A 26,886-nucleotide genomic window follows, 5' to 3' on the forward strand; every position below is an offset into this window, starting at 1 on the left:
TTTTGCAACACTACTGTCCCCTGTATCTTTGATCTGTTGGGCTTTCGACCTTTACAAAGCCAGACTTTAACACTATTATAACTTCTATAAAGAACATTCACTAGCAAAACTACATTATATAATGCTTTACAGATCAATATTTAGAAAAGTAGAAATCAGTTAATTAGAAATAACATGAAAATATGTTTCTTATGCATCACATATCAATTGTGATACATGTTAAAGCTTCTTCTGGTATTAAAGAACATTTAAACATTTTGGTGAATGCAGCAAACTGGTTTGGAATGTTTGATTATTGCATTATTGTTTAGGTCTCTAAGAAACATATTACAAAGATTGTTTTTGAAAATTGTATTAATATTTTATGATCAAACCACAATTATGCAATTATACAACATATGCAGAATCCCTCTACATTAATATGAATAAAACTACATATCTTCAGGATCTCATTCATTGTGATTAATAACTACTCAAATATCATTTTTATATATTTACTGTTGTGCCTTGTCTGTTTGATTAAGCATAATCCAAACTGAAGAAACATGTTTGAGCCTAGTGTTATTGCACAATATTGTTCACTTGAGTACCACTGAGAGCATCTGAGCATGTGTTATTATGAAGCATGTATCTGCTATAGATGTAGGATATCCAAATATGCAAGCACAGACTAACGTTCTAGTATGCAGCAACATTACCGGTCATGCTATATAAATTATTACACAATAATCAACAAGTCGTATGCTTTTTCACGCCAATGCAATTGCTAAGTTTTAAGATCATGTTTTACATCAAAGGACAATAATAAAAATGCACAAATGCTGCCCTCTAGTGTTCTAAAGTAAGCCACACAAGCAGCTCATTTCTGACTATCCTCACAAATGTTGACACATTTTCACAAATTTTGCATACACAGCTCAGTTGTTTGATATCAAAATAATTTTTATCTTATGGTGTATAAAAAACAGTGACTTATTATCTTTAACAAAATTCACAGGCAGATGATCAGTCTTCATTACTGTTCAGTTTTTTTTAATTGTTTGATTGAATCTATACAGATATTTAAGTGAAACACGTCAACTTATACAGCAATCCTTACAAAATGATTACTGAACGCACTCTCCTAAAGATAAATCTGATGAAAATTCTCTGAATATTAAATAATTAGCTATACCCAGGGATGGGTAACTGCTGTCCCTCCTTGGCTTCAAAAAAGGTGTATGAGAGTATAATAGTATCAACTCTTGCCATCCTGGGGTCATCATCAAACTCTGGATCAATGTAGAAGAAAACAGGCATGTCAACTTCCTCATGTGGATTTAACCTCTGTTCCTCAAAACAGAAACACTAATGGGGGGAAAAAGGAGCAATGTATTAGCACAATAATTCAGCATGTCTATTTTGAATTTAGCATGCTTTTTAGTGAGCTAGGTAACAAATGGATAGACAAATAATAGTAATGTCAGCATGGGTTTATTTACATGTATATTTACCTGTATCTTATTAAAATATTGCCCAGCCTCAAAAGGTACAACATTGTAGGTAGAAATGCCTATCACTGGTTTGTCTGTGGGATTCCGTGCCTTATAAAAAGCCAGAGCAGTTTCTCCTGGTACGAGCTGGGAAACATTCAAACATAGAATAATCAATTTGGATAGTGTTCATCTTTACATTAATAAAACTGTGTTACTGTTGACATTAAATGAAAAATATGCTGTGTATGGAATGCCATATGAACATTCATTCTTAAAATCAATGTTTTAAATGACAATTCAGGCTACAATCCTTGGAGAGATTTAGTATTGGCAGAAAATCAGACTTATAATCAATAAATATTATCTTTACAATCCTCTTTTATGATTATTGGAATTTATTTAATATATACACATCAGAGACGTTATCCCTGCTGGTCTGGAGAGCCTTCAGTTTGCCTACAGGAAGAACCGCTCTATGGAGGATTCTGTCTCGTTAGCACTCCACACAGCCATGACACACCTGCAGCATCCCAAAACTTATGTTAGGATGCTATTCGTGGACTTCAGCTCAGCTTTCAATACTGTTCTCCCAGACAAGCTGGCACTGAAGCTCCACAACCTGGGATTATCAGCTTCACTGTGTTCCTGGATCAGGGACTTTCTCATCAACCGACCACAGGCGGTGAGGATAGGGAACTTTACATCTTCCACCCTGATCCTGAACACTGGAACACCGCAGGGCTGTGTGCTCAGCCCGGCCCTCTTCAGCCTTTTCTCTCACGACTGTTCTGCTATCCACTCCACAAATATGCTCGTGAAGTTTGCGGACGACACCACCGTGGTGGGTCACATATCCGACAATGATGAGACTCACTACAGAGAGGAGATCCAGCACCTGATATACTGGTGTTCAACTAACAATCTCATTTTGAACACCAGCAAGACCAAGGAGGTCATAGTGGACTTCAGGAGGTCCAGGAAGACGAAGCACGCTCCTCTTTGCATACATGGGGAGGTGGTGGAGTGTGTGGACAGTACTAAGTTCCTGGGCATCCACATTTCATCTGACCTGTCCTGGTCTGTCAACACCTCACACCTGGTGAAGAGGGCGCAACAACGGCTTTTCTTCCTCAGGAAGTTAAAACGTACTGGACTCTCCTCTCAGCTGCTCAAGAACTTCTAGACCGCTACAATAGAAAGCATACTCTGTCTTAGTGCAACGGTGTGGTACGGCAGCTGCACTGCAAAGGATAGAAAGGACTTGGCCCGGGTGGTGACTGAGAACTGCTCAGGGGATCGTGGGCTGCCGTCTACCAGATCTGGACACAATATATGCTGTCCTGGTCAAGAAAAAGGCCAGCCGCATCGCGGCGGATCCCACCCACCCGGGAAATGGACTGTTTGTACCGCTTCCTTCAGGAAAGCGGTACAGAAACATTAAGACCACCACAACCAGACTCAAAAACAGCTTCTTCCCCAGAGCTGTGAAAGCCATCACCCCCCCCACTCCCCCGCAGTCATACACACATGCAACCTTCCCCCAAAGCCACATACTCACTCACTGACACACACACACACCTCCCTGATTCTCACAAACAGACATCAGTTCTTTGCAAAAGGTCATTGAATCCACACACTCTGACTGTCTTGCACTGCCGCACTTTATTTACACTCTAGTTTATATATTTTTAAGGTGAGAGTCTCATATACAAAATTTTGTTATGTGTGAGCATAAATGACAATAAAGACTCTTGAATCTTGAATATACACACATTCATGTAAATGTTTGGAATAATTAAGATGTTTTAATTACATTAATTTGATAAAAATAGGGTAAAAACTGTAATATTGTGAAATATTAATACAACCTAAAATAAGTGTTTTCTACTTTAATATATTTTAAAATATATTTATTCCTGTGATGAAAGGCTGAATTGTCTGCATCCATTACTCCAGTCTTCAGTCACACACTTCAGGAATCATTTTAATATGCTGATTTGCAGCTCAAGAAACATTTATTATTATTGTTCAAAATAATTGTGGTGCTTAATATCTTAAAACTGAACAAAAAGTTGATCACAAAAATGATAATCTTACATAAATCTCTGACTGCTGCGGACGGAAGTTCCACTGCATGCTGGCGTGCGTGTCTGCATTGAAGGTCACTTTAATAATACGGTCCCTGACCGGCTTCATTGTCTCCACTTGATCTGTGTTATGTCCTGCTACTGCTGTGCCTCCCAGCCCTGTTGCCTGATGAAAGAAAAGGAACATGTTATTGTAATTCTATGAATCCACCAAAAAAAACTTTTATTGAGATTATCAGTGTAATACTGACTTGACAGTACAGTCTGTAGAGCGGAACAGCAGCATATGACAGGCCAATCATTCCCACTCCGGCAGCCGCGATGTATGTGAGGACGGTCTTGTTTCTTTTCTTCCAGTCATCTTCCTGGTTCTGACGTTTCCTTTTGTGAATTTTAGCTCCTCTTGACTGGTTGAGGAATCGTTGCGGGGTCCTCCTGAGGAAGAGCTGGCCACTGGATGTGGCTAGTTGTCTGATGTTGCAACAATTAATGCATGGTCGAGTGCTAAAAATCGCTTGCTGTACGTAGTGCTTTGCAGTGCACCCACGGAGAAGGAATGGCAATAGCATAATCCTAGAGTTATATGTGAAATGCCCCACAAGACAGGTTTGTTTCACCTAAAACCAAAAACAAGGACAGACATGATCACTAAAATAATATAAGTGAGTGATGGATTATATTACACAAACTATGTGATCAGTCCAGACTGAAGAAATGGTTTACTGATGAAAATTATAAGACATAGGCCTAGGCCAGGAGTGGCCACAGCCCGGAAGAGTTTTGCTTCGAACACACCTGGACAAGCTAATCAAGGTCTGAAGGGTTACTAGGAAGCTACTGGCAGGTGAGTTTTAATTAGGGTTGGAACTGAACTCTGCAGGGCTGTGGCTCTCCAGGACTGGAGTTCGCCACCCCTGGCCTAGGCTATCAAATTTAGGCTTTTTATTACATGTCCATTTATCTTTCAAAAGTTTAGGATCAATAACGACTTTATATTCTATGCTATATAAATGCAGTTTTTAAACTTTCTATTTATCAAAGAATCCAGAAAAAATGTATTCCAGTTAAGCATGCTAATTAAGCAGCATTGATAATAATGTTGAGCACCAAATCAGCATATTGCAGTGATTTCTGAAGGATCATTCAGCTTTGCCATCACAGGAAAACATTACTTTTTAAAATATATTCAAATAGAAAACAGTTCTTTTTCTAACCCCCAGTTTCACAGACAAGACTTAAACCTAGTCCCAGACTAAAGTGTTTTAACTGAAAGAAACTTGCACTAAAACTTGCATCTTAAACTATATCAGTGCCTTTTGCACACCAGTAATGTTTTCTTCTAAGGCATGTTAATAAAAATTACTTAAATTTCCTAATTGAACAATGGCCTAATCCTGGTTTAGTCTAAGCCCTGTCTCTGAACATATTCCACAATATTATTTTTACTGTCTCTTTGATCAAATAAATGCGGTCTTGGAACGAAACCGACTTTTGAACGCTAATGTATATGAAAACATCAAACAAACTGTGAAACTAACTTACACAGCCTTACTTTATGTGCTACCACAATAATTGATAAGCATAAAGTTGTATAGTCAATCTAAACAATTAAGTATTTTTCTTAAATGATAAAACAACTGCCAACCAATAACACAGAGATAGAAAGTCCGATTACTGACAACTTACTGTAAATCATGCAAGCTATACACCGGCTATCCAGCTGTTTACATTGTTGTGAACGTATATGTTGATTAAATATTTAATTAATATGACTTTAAACAACCACAAACATTTCATATAGAAGATGCTGAAGCATTAACTTACCTGGCTCAAATGATGCGGGTATGTGCACTTACACCCTTCAACAACATGTTACAAAACATCAACGCGCATCTATTGGTGCAACAGATTCTAGTTCCCCGGGTAACAAACCACTACTGCTACAGTTCCGGCTGTTGCTGCGGAAACTGACCTACCTCGAGGTACAGTGCTTGTTGATGTTATTACCACATAAACGATTTTACACGTTACAATAATTGTGCTTATGTTACCGCTTGAATCAAGTAAAGTGTCGTAAAAGTTAAAAAAGTGACATCTCTTACTAAAAAGTGTCTTGTTCAGGTTTTTCAACAACACGGATATTTAAAAGTTATGTGAAAACGTCACAGGGATCAAATCATATGCATATAAATATATTTTTTTAAATACACGTATGTATATGTAATCATTTGACAGCACTACTTCAAAGTTTGTTTTATTTGTTGTTATTGGTTAATTTGCTAAAATATTGCACACAATCTGTGAATGTGGATTTTAACGTTCTAATTTCATTATATCTGTTTTATTGAGGTTATACATTTAAATGACAAAGGTCAAAACGTTTGGCTTAGTAGTTTATGGAAAAATAAAATAGCAAAAACACATAATGTTAAAATTATCCCTGTTCTAGTTGTAATTATAGTAATCATCATGCTGCCTTCATTACTGTACTTTAATATTCCAGCAGGGCTTCAAAACGCCTCCTCATGGTCACTAGCTGAATTACAGCATTTAACCTTATTTCACCTTTGGTGGCATTCAAGGATTAAGGGTCTTGAAGGGTTAAAAGATTATAATATTTAAAAACTGTGGTTTATTTATAGGCTATATGTCATGGTTGCTGTTTTTTTGTTTTCATGGAGTACACAAACTGACCTTACATTAAAATAGGAATTTGTGAGTGGTAAAACAAGTTTTATTTTCTTCTTCATTCTTGTTTTTAGACACTTTTAATGAATTTCTATTTGATTTCATTTCTATTTTTATATACATAAACTGTAGTTGTTGTTGTTTTTGTTTTTTTATGTGGACAAAGCTAACTTATGTTTCTTCATTGTCTTTTCAGTTCTAAATAGCCTGGACTGTGGATTCAGTTTCCCTGCATCAGAAATCATGCAGTTAGGCTCCCGTCCCCTCGTTCCACATCACTGGCCGGTTTCAAGTTTGGAGGTTCCTGCCTTCGGAGAGGCAGAATCATCATCAGCTGTGACAGCGCAGAGAGAGGTGAGGCGAACCATGTGACTGCGGGGTATCAGGAGAGATTAGTGGATAGGTAGGAGTGTGTCTGTTACTGTCTGGGTAGATTGCTGTCTCTCGGTCATCGAGACTGACCTGATTTGAACCGCCATTTCCCCCAACCTTGTGATAACGTAGACTTTACAATACATCATCAGTTGCTTGTGGACCTGCAATGGCACTGCTTCCACAAATGGAGGCAGAACACTTTGATGGGCTATCACTCCTCTACTGGTAGGAAATGCCGTCATCTTGCTTTAGATTAAGCAAATGCGAATGCTTTTAAAGCTTATTTGATGCCTTATTTCGTTTGTGTCGTATCCTTTGTTTCTGCTTGTTTGAATGTGTTGAATGTTACAATTGTATTGGAATATTTCAGCATATTTCTTCTTAATAATTTGTGATGCTCTAATGTGATGCAGATAAACTAGCTTTCATTCACAACAGAGATATAGTATAATTTAGAGTTCATTATCATTGTCTTGGTGATGAACTGGCAGGAAGTGGAAAGTTAGAGCAAGACAGACAGGATGCACCCTAGGGGATGTCTGCGTAGTCTTACTATATAGTCACTTGAGTGCATATCCTTACATGGCTTGAGCAAGGTAAAACAGATTAGGTAGAATTAAGTGATCAGTTTAATGCTGGATCTTTTGTAACACAATCTCACGCACTACATCTTAGCTCACTTTGTCCTTGTCATCCTGTTTAGTTGTTTTCTTTTCATTTCTTTCTGTATTTGCCATTATCTTCTGTTATAATGGACAGATCCATTATATGCAACTCTCTCAATATGCAATATTTTGGGGAAAATATTGGGAATGATTATGTTCTTTCGTTTAGGATTTAATCACTCATGCCTCTGAGGGTCAACCGCATTATTACCATCCATTCAATAATCTGTATTTTTAAAAACAGTCTGGAATATTTCTCTGAAAATCTTGTTTTTATAATAATATCTCTTGTACTAATATTTAAAGGAATCTCTCCTTTTTTTTCAGGACAATAATGGGGCCCCACGGCATCAACCGTGTTGTGGAGAGACTAGAGTTTACAGACTGTAAAAAAGGACTTGGTGAGAACCAAAGCACAATTTCTTACAGTTTATAATAATATTCCTAGAAAACTGGTTTACTTTACTGCTTTATTTTTCAAGGCATTTGCTGCGCAATTTGATTTACATTGTTTTGTCACCCCCATATAATTAATTAATCCCAAAAATCTTGTTCTCAATTTGACAGGCGTGAAGATTATTGGGGGCTACAGGGAACAGAGCGGTGAAGAGTTCGGTATTTTCATTAAACGAATTTTGCCAGGTGGCGTGGCGGCACAGGACGGTATGTTCTCTTTCCCAAAACCTCCACTGAATGTTTCTACCTAGAATCTGGGAATGATGGATGATATACTTTTTTTCTTTCAGGGCGTCTTAGAGCAGGGGACCTCATTTTAGATGTCAACAACATGAATTTAGAAGGTGTTACAAATGAAAAGTAATGTATTCTGGATTGGTTATGGATCTGTATTAAAACAGAAGATGCCTAAAGTGTAATAAAAGAGCTAATCTAAGAAATCTGTTTGATATTAGGGCAGTGGAAGTTCTTCGCATGGCGTCAGCTACAAATCACATGTCTTTACTGATAGTACGTGACGACGCTTCCAGGTAATATGACTTTTATGAATAGTGTGAAATTTAAAATTTTTAAAGGGAATAGATAATTTTTTTTTTTTTTATTCTATTTATTTGATTTGTTTTGTGTTCAAAGATTTTAATTATATGGGGACAGGAAATATTGCTTGCCAAGTACAGAATGCGTACTGTTGGACATTATATACTTAATCCTATAAATGGATGAGTACAGATGAGCGTCTTGATTTTTTCAATCTAAAAATACACTCTTAATACACTTAAGTACATTAAAGTCTTTGGCACTTTATTGAGAATTTTGGCCTTTTAGTTTGATGCCATTTTTCCAGCACTAATTTCTTGTCTTTTTTGTTGTTGTTATTATTCAGTTATTTTTTAAAATATGAACTCCAAACATGAGTATAGCTGTTTATAAATATTCTTAGGAGACGTGATCTATAGAGTAAGTCCATACTGAAAACATGAAGCCGCTACTCCATGCTAAATCATTTTTGGAGGATGCATGTAGAGTAGAGACTTTTTGTTTTTGTTTTGGCATTGTCTGCTTAGCCAGAGGTCTCGGTTTTGGGCAGTTGTCAAGTTCTTCCTGTCTGTCTTTGTTTAAATCGAACTGGCATTTTGCTGGTCTCAGTGACTTCCTGATGAGCACTTTTGTTCTCCCGACTGAACAGCCGTTGACGTATTTGGGCCGCAAGTCTGTCATATGTGTCCTGAGTTGAACCAGCTAAGGCCAGGTTTTAATCTGTAACATTGTAAAAGGATTACCTTCATAATTAATGGACAATCAGTCACCTCAAACAAACTGATTCAGTACAGTACACAGATTTTGAGAACATAATACAAATTTAAAGATTACTGCCTAGATCGCATTTCTGGCTTTGGCCATTAACTTTGATACCAATTTATCTGTGATGACTTCCGTAATCTAATTAAGTGCGTCTAAGCTTCTTTTAGGACTAATGAGTAAGTTGCATTTAATGGGAGATGTCAAATTTAATAACTTTAGACTGCCTTTTAAAATGTAGTTTGGGGGTTTAATTGGTGTGTGTGTATGTGTGTGTTTATTTTTTGTGTGTATTTTAAAAACTAAGAATGATAATATTCTCCAGCACTTCCTTAGAACACGTTTGTTCATACTTATGTAATGCTGGATTGAACAGAATGGAAAACCCACATAATGTTTATGCTTTGAACACAACACAGACAGAAACTGCTAAGAAAGTATTAGTCTGTACTAAAGCCATCTTATTATGAAGCACTGGAAAATTATGTCTCTAGAAATGGTGAATTTATATATGACTGATTTTGCATGTGTCTTTATATGTTTATAATTAGGAGGGAATTTGTTGAGTTAATGGAAAAATATGGCTCTAGCAGTAGTACCAGTTCTGGATCAGACACCTCTGTTTCCACAGGTATTTTCCACTACGTCTATCATTTTACTGAATTTCAGGAGTGAATGACTAATGTCTGATTTTGAGAACTTGCAGCAGCTGACAAAAATAGCCTACAATGTTTCAGCTTAGAAAAAGATTTGGTTTGGGTCCTCCATAACATCATTGTTTTCTACACGAAGAGCCATTTCTAAATCAAGCATGCATCAGAACAGACTTGAAACAATGTATGTGTGTACACTACCTTTTAAAATGTTAGGGGACAGTAAATTTTGTTAAAAGAAAGTATTACTTTTATTCAGCAGTAATGCATTAAATTCACAAGTGACAGTAAAAACATTTATGATGTTGCAAAAGATTTCTATTTCACTTAAATGCTGTTTTTTGAACTTTCTAATCATCAAAGAATAAAATCATCACAAATAAATGTTAATACAACACATAAATATTAATCAGCACAACCATTTCAAATGTGTTAATAAGAAATGTTACTTTGGCACCAAATCAGACTGGAGTAATGGCTGCTGAAATTTCAGTTTTGACATTATAGGAATAAATTACATCCATATCAAAAATAGAAAACACTTATATTAAATTGTGATAAAATTTTGTAATATAAATGTTTTATTTTTTTATTTTTTTTATCAAAAAATGCATCTTTGGTAAGCATAACACCATTCAAATCCTAAATACCCCAAACCTTTGAACAGTAGTGTTTACACAACAAAATATTCTAAGTGTATTCTTATTCTAAGTGAAAAAGTTGCAGTGATTGAAAGTATTAAACAGCAAATCTCTTGTCTTTAGGAAAGATCACCGATACTGCCTCCTCCTCTTCATCTTCCAGATCAACTAGTCCTCTGCTTCTGAGCCCTAAAGACCCAAACCCAGTATACACCACTGCCTTCATTACCTCCCCACCTCCACAAGTCTGCACGTGAGAACAAAATGATTGTAGATCTAATTCAGATTTTATATTTTGCTTTTGTGTGATCCTTTTGTATATACTTCAAATAATTCTACTACCAAAACAAATTACAGAACCTTGCAGCTTTCTCACACTGTTGCTGCTAATAGTTTCCTGATTGGAGAGTCTGAGCCTGAAAACATCTGACCTAGCCTGAGTAAAAGAGAGATCCCACAAAAGATTAATTTATTGTTATTGGAAAAAAGCTAATCACCTCAGGAGCCATTGTTTCTGATGTTGATCCAAGCCATTATGTTTACCTCTCTTTCCCCAGAGACTGTATGATTCAGTTGATATGTGTTGCCAAAGGGACAGGTTTAGGCTTGGTCATCAGGGGCGGAGCTAACCGTGCAGAGGGGCCAATGGTGTACGTTCAGGAAATAATACAAGGAGGTGATTGCCAAAAGGTATTTTTATTATCTAATTTTGTAAAATTGTTGAATAGAATTTAGAATCTTGTTTCTGAGTTTAGAAAGAAAAACAGGTTATTAACAAAAAAAAAGAAAGACAATATTTGTACATACACATTTTGTGTTGATTCTTCGTTAGCGAAACCCTAGTAGTTTGTGAATTAAGTTAGTGAGTCAAAGTAAAGTAGATTATGTTGAGGTGAAGTGAGTTAAATGAGGTGAAATTAAGGGATGTAAACTAAAGTGAGGCGAAGTACAGTAAATTACACTAACATATACAAGTTTAAGGTCAGTACATTTTTATTTATTATTTTAAAGAAATTAATTCAGCAAGGATGCATTAACTTCATCAAAAGTGACAGTAAAGACATTGGTGATATTACAAAAGATTTCGGTTTTAAATAAATGCTGTTCTTTTGAACTTTACGTTCTTCTGTGAATCTTGAAAAAAATCATGGTTTCCATAAAAATATTAAGCTGTTCAACTTTTTTTAACACTGATAATAATAATAAGTATTTCTTGACTACCATGCCAGCATATTAGAATGATTTCTGATGTTACGCTGAGAGCGGGAGTAATGGCTGCTGCAAATTTAAATTTGCCATCTTAGCAATAAATTCCATTTTAAATATATCAAAATAGGAAATAGTTATTTTAAATTGTAATATTATTTCACAATATTACTGTATTTTTAAACATTTTGTTGAAGTAAATTAAAGTGAAATTACATGAAGTCCATTAAGGTGAAGTGATGTGTTTTTCTTTTGACTCTAGGATGGGAGACTAAAGGCTGGGGACCTGCTCATATCCATCAATAAGGAGTCACTCATTGGAGTAACACATGAAGAAGCCAAAACCATACTCACTCGAACAAAACTCAGGTTAGTTCTCAAATATACAGTATCTCACAGAAGTGAGTACACCCCTCACATTTTTGTAAATATGTTATTATATCTTTTCATGTGACAACACTGAAGAAATGACACTTTGCTACAATGTAAAGTAGTGAGTGTACAGCTTGTATAACAGTGTAAATTTGCTGTCCCCTCAAAATAACTCAACACACAGCCATTAATGTCTAAACCGCTGGCCACAAAAGTGAGTACACCCCTATGTGAAAAAGTCCAAATTGGGCACAAAGTTTTAATATTTTGTGTTTTATATACAAAATAATTTCAGTATTTTCCAGCACTGCCTTAACCCTCTTGGGCATGGAGTTCACCAGAGCTTCACAGGTTGCCACTGGAGTCCTCTTCCACTCCTCCATGATGACATCACGGAGCTGGTGGATGTTAGAGACCTTGCGCTCCTCCACCTTTCATTTGAGGATGCCCCACAGATGCTCAATAGGGTTTAAGTCCGGAGACATGCTTGGCCAGTCCATCACCTTTACCCTCAGCTTCTTTAGCAAGGCAGTGGTCGTCTTGGAGGTGTGTTTGGGATCGTTATCATGTTATCATACTGCCCTGGGGCCCAGTCTCTTCTTCAGTATGTCACAGTACATGTTGGCATTCATGGTTCCCTCAATGAACTGTAGCTCCCCAGTGCCGGCAGCACTCATGCAGCCCCAGACCATGACACTCCCACCACCATGCTTGACTGTAGAAAAGACACACTTGTCTTTGTACTCCTCACCTGGTTGCCGCCACACACGCTTGACACCATCTGAACCAAATAAGTTTATCTTGGTCTCATCAGACCACAGGACATGGTTCCAGTAATCCATGTCCTTAGTCTGCTTGTCTTCAGCAAACTGTTTGCAGGCTTTCTTGTGCATCATCTTTAGAAGAGGCTTCCTTCTTGGAAGACAACCGTGCAGACCAATTTGATGCAGTGTGCGGCGTATGGTCTGAGCACTGACAGGCTGACCCCCCACCCCTTCAACCTCTGCAGCAATGCTGGCAGCACTCATACGACTATTTCCCAAACACAACCTCTGGATATGACACTTAGCACGTGCACTCAACTTCGTTGGTTGACCATGGCGAGGCCTGTTCTGAGTGGAACCTGTCCTGTTAAACCGCTGTATGGTCTTGGCCACCGTGCTGCAGCTCAGTTTCAGGGTCTTGGCAATCTTCTTATAGCCTACGTCATCTTTATGTAGAGCAACAAGCTTTATGTAGAGCTTTTTTTCAGATCCTCAGAGAGTTCTTTGCCATGAGGTGCCATGTTGAACTTCCAGTGACCAGTATGAGAGAGTGAGAGCGATAACACCAAATTTAACACATCTGCTCCCCATTCACACCTGAGACCTTGTAACACTAACGAGTCACATGACACTGGGGAGAGAAAATGGCTAATTGGGGCCAATTTGGACATTTTCACTTAGGGGTGTACTCACTTTTGTGGCCAGCGGTTTAGACATTAATGGCTGTGTGTTGAGTTATTTTGAGGGGACAGCAAATTTACACTGTTATACAAGCTGTACACTCACTACTTTACATTGTAGCAAAGTGTAATTTCTTCAATGTTGTCACATGAAAAGATATAATAAAATATTTACAACAATGTGAGGGGTGTACTCTCTTCTGTGAGATATTGTATATATCTATATGAACAAACAGTCAAGACAACCTTTCCAGAATGATAACATAATGTAAATATGCTTAGTGTTTTATGAGACTTTGATTCCATCCAAGACAAATGCAGATGGATGGAACAGAGTGTAAAATCAGATATTTACAAACGTCTCTGTTTTGCCCTACAGACCAGACCCTACAGTAGAAATAGCATTTATCAGACGAAGGTCTTCATCAGGCTCCAGCAGTGGACCCCACAGCCCCATCTCCCTTCAGCCTCCCTGCAGTACAGCCCCGCAACTTAGGCCCGCAGGACTGGGGGGAGCAACTCTGCCTGGAGGTCTCGTTCCAAAAATAGCCAACAGCCCCAACTCTGGAAGTGAGACGTTGCCTTCTGTAGAACTTACTAAGGTGAGACATAAGACTGTGGCCAGAGACTCATCAATGCAGTAACTCTTCTCGTGTGTCTTCTAGAGTGTGGTTTAAGTTTTCTTAAAGGCTTCAATTTGTGTCTTTTCGACAGGTACGACCAGCAACAGCAAAGCCTTATCTCACCCCCGTGTCCTCACCTGAGAGTGCCTGCATCACAGTGGCCAACTCTGGTACTGCAAGACTGTATTCCCTTTATAGGAATCCCATAGGAGTTCAACTATTCAGAGCGTATGTTGATTAGCACAGAAAATTATCCAAAGGAACAAAAATAATAGTTACAGTAAAGGATTTGAAATACATGAGGGGAAATTAAAACATTAAAATACATTGGTTTTGAAAAAAGGTATGCATTTATTTAATATTATAGCTATATACACATCTCATTGCTGCATAAATTGGCTTTGGTGAGAAGGCTTCATTTGTTGCATTCAATACATGTGCAGCTGTTTTATATGCATTACAGTTGGACTCACAAATACAAGTCACATTTCACTCCAAAATCAAAAGAAAAAACAAATGGTATACCATACTACAATGATGTTTAAATACTTCACACTTAAAATACTTATATTTTTCATATTCCAATAACATTAGTCGTAATTATACAAAAAAGTCATCATGCAAACAATCTTAATGGCCTTAAAAATGGGCTAAAAAGATTTTTTTCAAGCAAAATGTAAATTTATTTATTTTTGATTTTGGGGTCAACTAATCATATTCTTTGTGAGAATTACTTGCTAAATTGTAGTAGTGGAAACACTACTACAAAAAAAGTTTCAAAAAGAGATGTGAACAACACCATTTTTAATATTTATCCAACTGTAAAAACAATATTTATATTACTGTATATTTTACATAATGCATGTAATATAACTTTTTACTTAGTTCTATGGAACTGTAATCCCAACATTAAAATGACTATAAAGAAAACTTTATACCTCAATTTCTTTTTTTTCTTTTTTTTACTATTTTTTGGAAATAATACTTTACCACAAATACAAGATTGCATGTCCCTGTTCATCCAATGTAAGTGCTTTACTGTAACTGATTTTTGCTTCTAAAAAGTCCAAATTAATTTTACATTTTCAAGATGATTTGAAAAAAAATTCTATCTTAGTTTATATTGAACCAAGAATATTCCTTTAAACCAACCATTTTATACATGCTCCTATTTTTATTCACTGATTGAATAGCACAGTCTATGCAGCTTTTAACATTCTAATGCATTGCGCATTACATTTTGCCTTTGAACAATCTGAAACTCATAGATAAGAACCATTTTAGCATAACCTGGATTAAGCTACCTGTTCGGCAGATGTGTGCTGATGATGAGATGCTGTGTTTGTAACTCAAGATAATCCTGCTGGCATGGTTTTGAAAATGGATATTACCATCAACATGACACATAGCTCCAGGTGAAATCGAGGATACTGAACCCTGTTCAGGACAGGGTTTCATTTAATTGACGAGCACCTTTAATAAAGCTCTTCTGAGCTGCGATTTACAACAGATTTAAACACCAGCTGTACTGAACGAGGACCATGAAATATGAAATGAAGAAAAATAATTTATTACTTAAGTGTAATTTCTGGGGCCACTTTGCATTAACAATTTAAAATATCATTCAAATATTGCACCATTATATTTGATCTCGTATAATGGCTTGGGTAAATGCTATGTGTAAAAGCAATAATTAATATTGTTTGCACAGGCTGTTTTATATTTTCTATAAACCCCACCCAGACCAGATCTGCTTTGTTCAAAATAGTGCCAACTCTGTATACAATATTGTATTGGAAATACCCTATGAGGGAACCACTTTTAAGAACAGCATGTACATTTTCACCAGAGCCCAGGTAATGAGAATGAATCATTTCATAAAAGCCCTCATTGAGACCCTTGTAATACCCTGTTATGTTGTGAGGGGGACGGTCTGATATTACTCTAAAATGGCTTTGAATTTCCAAGAAATTACTGTCGGGAAATAAATCCCCACAAAAAGATAAACAAATATGCAGATAACGAATGAGTGAACAATAAATGATGAGATGGTGAGCTCATGATCAGAGCACATACCTGTAAGCTCAGTTACACTCACAGTTATTCATCGGATTTGTCAGGGTTGGCACTATTTTGAGCAAAGCATTGCATTCTCTCCTGTTTACAGATCTGGTCGGGTGGGGTTTATGGAGAAAAAAACAGCCTATGCAAACAATATTAATTCCTGCTTGTACACAAAGCATTTATCCAAGCCATCATGAGGGATCAAATATAATGGTGTAATATTTGAATGAGAGTTAAAATTGTTGACCTGAAGTGGCCCCAAAAATTATTTGGACGTTTTTGGACACTTAATAACACTTACGCTATAAATGTTGGTAAGATTTAATGTTTTTGAAAGAAGTCTCTAACGCTCACCAAGGCTGCATTTATTTGATACATTAATATTGTGAAATATTATTGCAATTTAAAATTTTAATACATTTTAAAATTTACATTTATTTCCATGATGGCAAAGCTGAATTTTCAGCAGCCATTACTCTAGCCTTTAGTGTCACGTGATCCTTCAAAAATCATTTTAATATGGTTGTTTGCTGCTGAAGAAACATTTCAAATTATTAGGAATGTTGAAAACAATCGTGCTGCTTAATAGTTTTGAGGAAACGGAAATGCTTGTCTTTCAAAGTTCAAAGAAAAATCATTTATTTGAAATAGAAACTGTTTAAAACATTGAATGACATGAATGCCATTTTGATCAATTTAATGCATACTTGCTGAAAAAAAAATCTTTTACTTTTCCAAACTTTTGGACAGAGTATATAATTGTTTTTGCATTAGATACAAAATATGAAAGCAAGTGCCATCTGCAAACAATTTTTTTATTATGAACATGTTGCATTAATGTCTGAAACATTTTGCTTGAAAAGTGTCGTATATTTCTGTCAAATAAATGCTACTTTGTTCGATATCTTGTTATATAACACAGATACACTCTAGAATTTGTAAGTGTGGCTTAAATGCCCAAATACTTCTTTGAACCACTTCTGTGAGGCATCTACTTAAATAAATTATACTCTCTTAGAGTTATGTAAGAGTCTTACAAAAAATGTGATGTGCACTACCATAATCACAAACAGCTGTTTTGCAAAAGAGATTTTTTTTTTTCATTTGGTCTCTCTCTCTCTCTTTGCCCAGATGCAACCTCTGCCTGTAATCCCAGCAATACCTGCAGACCCTCGAAGCCTCTATCCTTGACTCCCAGCTTCGAACTCAAGCCCGAGAAAATAGAGCAGGTCTCCATAATCATATCCTTTCAATTAGAGACTATTTCTGTCACAATACAAAATAATAGCAACATCTCATGTTTACAGCAAGGTCAAACACTGGGTGTCCCCCCCAGCGGGCTTTAACGATTAGTTACCCATCAGTCTCAGTACTGTATTGATCTTTTACGGTTTTACTATCATGTGTGGAGGGAGTTAATCCCACTGTTGAACAATATGTGCAGTTAGCGTGCTATCCCGTATCCACACCTCCTGTGGTATTATGGGAAAATCAATAGCTTCATTGTGTTTAATCACACTGGACTACAGCACAGTCTGTAGATCTGTTGTTATGGAAAAGAGTGTAGAGGATGAACAATTTTTAGAAATATTTTAACTCCAGAAGCTCATTTTACAGTAGTATTTATTTATATTAAATATTTATATAATTTTGAGAAAATACATATTTATAATTTTATTTGTAATGTTTTTTTAGTGGATACATTTATTTAAATTAAATTCAAAATACATTTAAATGACACTAAGTGCATTAAATATATTATTATTAATTGTGTTATATTTTATACATAGACATTCAATCGTGTGTGTGTGTGTGTGTGAGAGAGAGAGAGCAAAGCAGTGACCATGTTATATTGGTAACGTAATGTTCTAAAAGGGCGGTTATTTTGTCCACAGGCACTGGAGGTGCTGGGATTGAAGCCTACTGAGTCTCAGGTCCTGACTCTGAGAGAAAGGCTGCGTTTGAACCCAGGTGGGACAGTGGCTTATGGAGGTGAGAAAAAATTGTCAATCTTCATTATGTCATAGTTGTTTATGTACTAATGGCTTTTTATCTCTCATAACTTATGCAGTACATTATTCTCAGTGTATACCTTAAATAACAAGCTCCTAAAAAGGCATTGTTACGCATTTTATACATATGAACATATGAACGTATTTTAATAAGAATTCATTTTCTGTAAGATTTTGAGAGAGTGGCAAAGGAACTCTTCAAAGTACCAGCCAAATCTGACTCAGAACAGGAAGTAGCAAGATTGACATCAGATGATCTCATCGAGTCTCCATCAAACCCTACGGTAAGTGCAAATGATTTTTAGTTTTTGTTTTTCAGCAGATATATATATATATTATTTGTCAGTGTTTTAAATATAATACTTATATATTTACTATTATTTTCTAAGCCATCTTTATCAGACTCTGATGATCTGGATGAGATGGAGCGACTAAGAAAAGACCACATTGAGGCCTTGAGAGAGCTCAAGAGAATGCAGGTACCACCATGACAACGATTTCAAACATTGTCACATGCTGGAATGTGTGACATTCATTCATGTGTTATTGAGTGAGGCTTTTATTAATCCTATTTGTCAAAATGAGTGCACTAACTCTGATGCTGACTCATACGAAGATCTCTCTTCTAACAGGATAAGATAGCCGAATCCGAGAGCCTTAATCATAAGATGCTGCAGGAACTGACAAAAGTTAAACAGGTACGCAACTCATTCCAACACCTGCTTCACACTGTAAGCTGAACACGTTCATTTTGGTGCCCATTTTAGCAGGTTACAGCATTCAGACTGCACATGTGCAAAGCTTACTGCAACCTTTTTGTCAACACAATCATTTTGCATTTTAGAATCAACATAAATTAATTGAAATTACTCATCTTTTTTTACATCTCTGTATGAAGCTTTAATCAATTTCTACATGCAGTGAAGTTTATAAATAATTACTAGATTTCACCTTTTGGTTCTTGAAGTTTTTCAGAATTAGGAGATCTAACATATGATATGAATATATTGACTGCCTGGCTAAATCCAGACAATTGCTACAATTTTGTGTTTGACTTCCACGGTGTACGCTCAGAATTAGCCTGCTGTTGCAGTTAAACTGCTAAAAGCGGTGTGAAAATGGCCTTTAACTTTAAGACATCTTTTGTTTTATTTTTACATTGTTCTATTGTACCATTGTCACTGTACCGTGTTAGATATGCCACAGGGGGGAGCTCTGGGGAAATGTGCTCTTAAAGGTGAGATGCAGGTGCTCTGTAGAGTTAAATGCTGAAACTGCATTATTTTCTCAGCAACACTATACAGAACTCAAATGAAAAAAAATGAAAAATGCTATGAGCAATATCCAAAAATCTATTTTCAACGTGTTACGCTCACTACAGGAAGCTTGAAACACCCACATTAAGAACATCATGTGGGAGATGAAGTATGTAGGACATTGAGGGATGGCGGTCGGTGTTTGGAAATAGTTCTTTTCTATGAGTTATAAAGAAATGGGCACCCACAAGCCCTTTGGGCTCTATCTCAGAGCCTCAGAAGTGCTTGTTACATAAACCCAAATCCAAAGAGCCTCAGCATTCTATGCGAGATTAATTGGACTCAGTGGTTTTATTAGACTGTTACTAAGGCAGCAGAGCAGTACATTCTGATCATCCTGCTGCATATCATTTAAACTAAATTGGCAGTACAGTCTATGCTAATGGCATCTTCAAGATTACTTATACTTATGGTTTATAATTTGAACAAACCACCAACATTAGGTATTGCTTGTGTGTGTTATGTACATGAATGATACCTCAAATCGTGCAGCTTGTTGAGAAGAGGTGTGTTATTACCTTTCTAAGAAATCAGAATTGATTGAAATCAGAACTGATCAAACTGATTTAATTTGATCAAAAGTGACATTAAGAACATTCAGTTATGAAATTCTGTTCTTTTTAACTTTTTATTCATCAAATAATCTTGGAAAAAATATCATGGATTCCACAAGAATGTTAAGCAGCACAAATGTTTTCAACATTGATATTAATAATAAAAAAATGTTTCTTGAGCACCAAATCAGCATATTAGAATGATTTCTGAAGGATTATGTGGCACTAAGGACTGCTAGAATTTAACTTTGCCATCACAGGAATACATTACATTTAAAAATGTATTAAAATAAAAAACCGTTATTGCCTGTAAATTTTAAATTGTCGTGATATTTCAAAAATATTACCGTTTTTACTGTATTTATCAAATAAATGCAGAGATTTGTTTCAAAAATATTAAAAGAATCTTTTTGACCCCAAACTTTGTATGACAACGTGGGCACAGAATATCACAGAGACTTGTTTGTAGGCTCGTTTTGATATATATATTTTTGTCCACATATCAGCATGCTAAAAGAACACCTTAGCAATCGGTTAGTGACACCTTCACATCATGGCAGTAAGTTTTGGCCAGAAAAAGCACAGTTCGTTTATATGTATGGTATGGTGTGTGGTGAAGTATTAGTGCCCTCGTATCGACTCGGCTGCTGGCGATATCATTCCTCTCGCAAAAGCATGCAATTTCAATTCACTTGCAGCAATGAATTGAAGCAACAGCAATTTCACTTGTGGTTGACCTTAAGAGATCTAAATAAGAAGGAAAATGCAGTTATACTCTTTATCAAAGCATCACGTTGAATGTTTGGTCAGCTGTATGAGGCCCTGTGGCGTTTCGATTGGCGTCAGGGTCAATGCAACTTCTGTCTTCCCTTCCCAGAGTGCTTTGCTCGAGTCTGTGGAGTCGCAGCTGCTCCCTCCTGGAGCACTACAGAGGGCTCAGTTCATATCCAGTTCATCACATTGAAGCGCTAATAGATGTACTACACTCCCTTTGGTTTGAAACAAGGCTTTTTAAAGCCCTGTATGTTTCTTTAAAGCTTCATTGTGTATTGCTGATTCCTTTCTGCTCTCTTCACCCCCACCCACACTTTACCTTCTATATCTGCCATTAGAGCAACAGGTAGGCTGATGGGCTTTTTAGCATCAAAGCAGTGGGCTTTTAAGCCTCCTCTCTTGTGAGAAATGTGCAGGCTACATCTCCGTCCATGCAGTGTTCACCCAGCTACATTACAGCAAAACGTGTATAGGGGCAGCCTTGATTGGTGTGAGGTGTGACTTGTCCATGTGGCTCTAGGGATAAGATCTCTCCATTTAAATGTTATCTGTGTATTGTGATCTAGGGCTATGGATATGATAGAAAGCTTGTTTTGAGCTTTGACAAGCCCTACGCTGTAAAAAAAAATAAAAAATAATAATAATGCATATTTTGTGTTTTTTCCAATAAGAATATCTAAACATTCTTAAAACAACACAAATTGACTTTAAAGTCAAAATTTCTTTCAATATTAACAGTTCTGTTTGGAGAATATATTGTAAATGTAAGCAAACATTGAATAAAATTTTGTGATATTTATGGTTTAAACAAAACAACTAAGAAATACACACACACACACACACACACATATATATATATATATATATACAGGTCCTTTTCAAAAAATTAGGATATTGTGATAAAGTTCATTATTTTCTGTAATGTACTGATTAACATTAGACTTTCATATATTTTAGATTCATTACAACACAACTGAAGTAGTTCAAGCCTTTTATTGTTTTAATATTGATGATTTTGGCATACAGCTCATGAAAACCCAAAATTCCTATCTCAAAAAATTAGCATATCATGAAAAGGTTCTCTAAACGAGCTATTAACCTAATCATCTGAATCAACTAATTAACTCTAAACACCTGCAAAAGATTCCTGAGGCTTTTAAAAACTCCCAGCCTGGTTCATTACTCAAAACCGCAATCATGGGTAAGACTGCCGACCTGACTGCTGTCCAGAAGGCCATCACTGACACCCTCAAGCAAGAGGGTAAGACACAGAAAGAAATTTCTGAACGAATAGGCTGTTCCCAGAGTGCTGTATCAAGGCACCTCAGTGGGAAGTCTGTGGGAAAGAAAAAGTGTGGCAGAAAACGCAGCACAACGAGAAGAGGTGACCGGACCCTGAGGAAGATTGTGGAGAAGGACCGATTCCAGACCTTGGGGGACCTGCGGAAGCAGTGGACTGAGTCTGGAGTAGAAACATCCAGAGCCACCGTGTACAGGCGTGTGCAGGAAATGGGCTACAGGTGCCACATTCCCCAGGTCAAGCCACTTTTGAACCAGAAACAGCGGCAGAAGCGCCTGACCTGGGCTACAGAGAAGCAGCACTGGACTGTTGCTCAATGGTCCAAAGTACTTTTTTCGGATGAAAGCAAATTTTGCATGTCATTCGGAAATCAAGGTGCCAGAGTCTGGAGGAAGACTGGGGAGAGGGAAATGCCAAAATGCCTGAAGTCCAGTGTCAAGTACCCACAGTCAGTGATGCTGGTGTTGGTCCACTGTGTTTTATCAAGGGCAGGGTCAATGCAGCTAGCTATCAGGAGATTTTGGAGCACTTCATGCTTCCATCTGCTGAAAAGCTTTATGGAGATGAAGATTTCATTTTTCAGCACGACCTGGCACCTGCTCACAGTGCCAAAACCACTGGTAAATGGTTTACTGACCATGGTATTACTGTGCTCAATTGGCCTGCCAACTCTCCTGACCTGAACCCCATAGAGAATCTGTGGGATATTGTGAAGAGAAAGTTGAGAGGCGCAAGACCCAACACTCTGGATGAGTTTAAGACCGCTATCGAAGCATCCTGGGCCTCCATAACACCTCAGCAGTGCCACAGGCTGATTGCTTCCATGCCACGCCGCATTGAAGCAGTCATTTCTGCAAAAGGATTCCCGACCAAGTATTGAGTGCATAACTGAACATAATTATTTGAAGGTTGACTTTTTTTGTATTAAAAACACTTTTCTTTTATTGGTCGGATGAAATATGCTAATTTTTTGAGATAGGAATTTTGGGTTTTCATGAGCTGTATGCCAAAATCATCAATATTAAAACAATAAAAGGCTTGAACTACTTCAGTTGTGTTGTAATGAATCTAAAATATATGAAAGTCTAATGTTTATCAGTACGTTACAGAAAATAATGAACTTTATCACAATATGCTAATTTTTTGAAAAGGACCTGTATATATATATATATATATATATATATATATACACACACCTGTAAATATTCTAATATTTTGAGATACTGGATTTTTGACTTTCATGAACTGTAAGCCCTATGCATCAAAATGAAAACAAAAAAACTTGAAGTGATAGTAAAACTTGAAATGTTTTACTTTACAATCTAGAATATATTATATATTTTTTAAATAAGTTAAAAAAAAATATAACTTTCTCACGATATTCTATTTTTGAGATGCACCTGTATATATATATGTGCACACACAATTTAGCACAGGCCAATTACATATATATCATTTTATATATCAGTAATTAAAAAAACAGCAAGGAGTGACAGTAAATAAATTTACTGTATAAATATTTAAAATAAATGCTGTTTTTTTTTTTTTTATTCAGATTAATTATGAAAAAAAGTATGACTGTTTCAACAAAAAATATTAAGCAGCACAACTGTTTTTAACATTGATAATAAAAAAAGAGAGCACTAAATCACCATATTAGAATGATTTCTGAAGGATCATGTCACACCGAAGACTGGGTGTAATGGCTATTTTACAAGTATTACTACAAGTCATTTTAAATTGTATTAATATTTCACAATATTACTCAACTGTAGTGTGTATATATAAGCTACTATATGTACTGTATATGAATAGAATTGTTCTGCTCTAATGCATCCACTATCTCTTTAGACTGCAAGTCTTAATACTAGCTTCCGTAGTTCATTAAATTCTTGTTATTTTTCCCCTGCCACCTCCTCTGTTTCTCAGGATTTTTGGGACAGATTTATAAAGTATGTGCTTTTGAAATCCACATTCTTTGAAAATTACATTAATCATAATCAATGCACGATCCTTATAATACACTTCACATATTCTCCATTATACATGGACATTAAGTGGACATAAGTGGCAATTTATATGCCTCTCTGATAAAAAATGTAAGATCCATCATGTCTATTTAATAAGTAAAGTTCTTCATTCAGTGGGCAATTATCTGTACCCTTTTCATAAATTGGTTATTCCTGGTAGTCTGAAATAAGTGACAGTTAATAGTACTCCTGTGTAAAATGTGTTTGCGAATCTTACTCTAATAGGTCTGCAGTAAGAAAGTCACAGAGTCACTTTAGTCTGAAATTTTTAATTGTAAACTACCACACGTTCATTTATAGATCCTCACAGTGTGGTTTTCACCTGTTTGTGTCACCTGTCCATTAAGAGTGCTATCATACCCCACAGCTTCATAATTACAATGACCCGGTTACCTTTCCTTTGTCTGACGTCTATTGAGCGATGCCGTGCTGACAAGTATCCAATGCTGTTGTGGTTTTTGTCAATGCCAAAACATCTTTCGATACCTGTATTATGTAACAGCTTGTTTTACTGGTTCTCGTCTGCCAAAACCTGCCCTGTCTATTCTCTGTAAAGCAGAGATAGACATAAAGAAACTTGTTTACACATGACTTGTTCTTTCAGCCTCTTTAAACTTCTAGGTTAAAAGAAGCAGAGCTGTGCTTTGTCATGCTGCGAGTCTGGAGGGAAGTGATGGAGGAAGGAGGGGGGATGAGACTGTGCAGGCATTTCTTTTCAAGTGCACGGAGTTTGCAATGTTAAGGGGGAAGAGCCCCTGAGCATTGTAGCTTCCTACTGTACATGCTCTCAGCACTGTCGCTCTAAGTGGAACTTCGCTGTTGCAGGAAGCAAAATCTGCAATGGAGGAGAGTCGATCCCTGCGGACCCGAATCCATCTGGCAGAGGCCGCTCAGAAACAGGCCCGGGGAATGGAGATTGACTACGAGGAGGTTATCCATCTCCTGGAGGCTGAGATAGCTGAAATGAAGTCTCAGAAAACTGAGCAACCCGGCCATGGAAAGGTATTCCACTTTGAGAGTTTTACACTTGCCATTCCCAATCCACATCCCCTGCACGGCCCCACTCCAGGTTTTACCTCTCTCGTGTACTATAGAAAGTAGGTCACTCTTTGCTTTGTATTATTCAGTAACTGGGCTGATGTGCTGCGAAGGCTTTAACATGATCTTGCAGGGTGACGTGGGCTGATGAGGTTATTTTTGAAAACTCTGGCTAGCAACCTCGCGTGTCTCCAGGATAAACTTTATTTTCACAGCAATGTATGATTACGTAGGATAACGTTTTTTCTTGATTATTGTTACGATTGCTTGTGGAAAAATGATCACACTATGTAATAATTGCATTTTAGCACAATCCCCTTCAAAATTGAAAATCCATATAAGACACGTTTTGAATCAATACCATTTTAATGCATAAAGAAAAGTCAATTTTACTTTACTAAAATCTTTACTACTTTACTAATGTTCACACAGGATGATCTGCAAGATCTGAAAAAAAGGATTTCTGTACTCGAATGCCAGCTACGGAAGAGTGAAACTGCAAAGAAGGGTTTTGAAGTCTCCACGGGCAAACTTCTACAGTTTGTGGAGGTGATGAATCTTTACTTTTAATTAAGTTTAACCAACTGCACATTAAATCATCACATCCTCATATCTTAAAATAAGGTTCCACCATGAAAATTGCTCATGCAAAGTGACTCGGGATATTAAATTGTACTGTATTGGAATATGGAACACTTGGAACATATTGGAACACTTCATATGTTGATTTGACAAAGACCATTCTCATTCTTGCCCGAATTTAGTCTTCTCACTAAACCAGAAAAGCTGAGCCTTTACTTCTGTCTGTTGCATAAGAATATAATAATATACATTCCAGAAGAACATGATGCATTGCCACTCCAGTTCTTGCTGAATATGGTTTGTATACAGCATTGCATTCTGAATGGTTAATTTCGTGGACACCATGCATCAGATACTTGTTTTTTAATAATTTTATTCTTATGTGAATACACTTATGTACCTATATACTGTATGTAACCTGTAAAGCAATGGTGTTAATAATAATAATAATTATTATTATTATAGATTTAAAATATTTAACTGTACAAGCAGTAGTAGTAGCAGCGGTATTAATAATAATAATAATAATAATAAATGTAAAAAATTATGATGATGATGATGATTATACTTATTGCAAGTAGTAGTAATAATAGTAATATTAATCATATAAAATCAATGTGTTATTGTTATTAAAGATAAAATAGCAGAACGTTAATCTTTATGCAGCATTAAATCTTGCAACTATGGACTAATCTGAGAACCTGCATTTTAAAACCCCCACAGGCTGTCCAAGGCTTTTTGTCTGAAAACCAAAGCGGTTCAAGAGGCTATAGGTAAGATAATTATTCCCGTACCCACGTCAGTCTTTTGTTAAGGCAGATCTAATGATTTGGCTGAATTCTAATCTAATTTGAAGTATGCCAGACAGTAATACCACACTTCGCTAGCAACAGGTGTGTGGAATAGAATGATTTAATAACAAAGACTCTTTTCCTTTTGGGACCTTTACACAGTCATTAAAGTTCGCCTTTGATATTCTAGGAGGCGGTGTATTCAGGGTGTGTAAATGATAACTTTTTTCCAGAGTGAGTCTTCTGCCTTTATTTCTATTATAAGAGAGACTTTGCCGGCAAAAGACAGGGATAGTTAATGACTAGAGGTCAGTACAACACCTTTCTGTGACAGTGATGTTGATTAGGCCCAATGAACATGGCCTCCTGCAGCCTGTCGCCCCTTGCCCAGCTAGCAGAGCACGTCTGGAGAGCCCTTTTTTCCCCTAATGATCATCCCCA

At 36.6% G+C, this 26,886-nt stretch overlaps 2 protein-coding genes across 2 annotated transcripts in view; one reads left to right on the forward strand and one right to left on the reverse strand.

The window, feature by feature from the left end:
• Positions 1–357: 357 nt before the first annotated feature.
• cox11 (cytochrome c oxidase assembly homolog 11 (yeast)) lies at positions 358–5,475 on the reverse strand. Its single transcript, XM_079398373.1, has 5 exons — positions 5,387–5,475; positions 3,814–4,179; positions 3,573–3,728; positions 1,494–1,619; positions 358–1,347 (listed from the first exon to the last, which is right to left on the reverse strand). The coding sequence occupies exons 2-5, from the start codon at positions 4,129–4,131 to the stop codon at positions 1,165–1,167; spliced, it is 783 nt and encodes a 260-aa protein (XP_079254499.1). The 5' UTR covers positions 4,132–4,179; positions 5,387–5,475; the 3' UTR covers positions 358–1,164.
• Positions 5,476–6,661: 1,186 nt separating this feature from the next.
• Positions 6,662–26,886, forward strand: part of LOC306857423 (syntaxin-binding protein 4-like) — a 29,744-nt gene continuing 9,519 nt past the window's right edge. Inside the window, exons 1-19 of the mRNA XM_079397362.1 lie at positions 6,662–6,850; positions 7,618–7,691; positions 7,858–7,953; positions 8,037–8,106; positions 8,202–8,276; positions 9,597–9,676; positions 10,463–10,592; positions 10,897–11,029; positions 11,808–11,914; positions 13,741–13,963; positions 14,076–14,154; positions 17,180–17,277; positions 17,944–18,040; positions 18,232–18,344; positions 18,450–18,539; positions 18,693–18,758; positions 24,860–25,036; positions 25,505–25,621; positions 26,378–26,427. Of these exons, the coding sequence (XP_079253488.1) occupies positions 6,792–6,850; positions 7,618–7,691; positions 7,858–7,953; positions 8,037–8,106; positions 8,202–8,276; positions 9,597–9,676; positions 10,463–10,592; positions 10,897–11,029; positions 11,808–11,914; positions 13,741–13,963; positions 14,076–14,154; positions 17,180–17,277; positions 17,944–18,040; positions 18,232–18,344; positions 18,450–18,539; positions 18,693–18,758; positions 24,860–25,036; positions 25,505–25,621; positions 26,378–26,427 (1,934 nt within the window). The 5' untranslated portion in view covers positions 6,662–6,791. The remainder of the gene's footprint in view (positions 6,851–7,617; positions 7,692–7,857; positions 7,954–8,036; positions 8,107–8,201; positions 8,277–9,596; positions 9,677–10,462; positions 10,593–10,896; positions 11,030–11,807; positions 11,915–13,740; positions 13,964–14,075; positions 14,155–17,179; positions 17,278–17,943; positions 18,041–18,231; positions 18,345–18,449; positions 18,540–18,692; positions 18,759–24,859; positions 25,037–25,504; positions 25,622–26,377; positions 26,428–26,886) is intronic.

Source organism: Barbus barbus (genome assembly GCF_936440315.1).
Source record: "Barbus barbus genome assembly, chromosome: 38".
Taxonomy (NCBI): Eukaryota; Metazoa; Chordata; class Actinopteri; order Cypriniformes; family Cyprinidae; genus Barbus; species Barbus barbus.

Excerpts from the sequence above, each read along its gene's own strand:
- cox11 (XM_079398373.1), bottom strand. The coding sequence starts at position 4,131 with ATGCTATTGCCATTCCTTCTCCGTGGGTGCACTGCAAAGCACTACGTA. Across the intron at positions 3,729-3,813 it reads TCTACAGACTGTACTGTCAA|GCAACAGGGCTGGGAGGCAC; the intron begins GTCAGTATTACA and ends TTCTTTCATCAG. Across the intron at positions 1,620-3,572 it reads CGCAGCAGTCAGAGATTTAT|CTCGTACCAGGAGAAACTGC; the intron begins GTAAGATTATCA and ends AATGTTTCCCAG.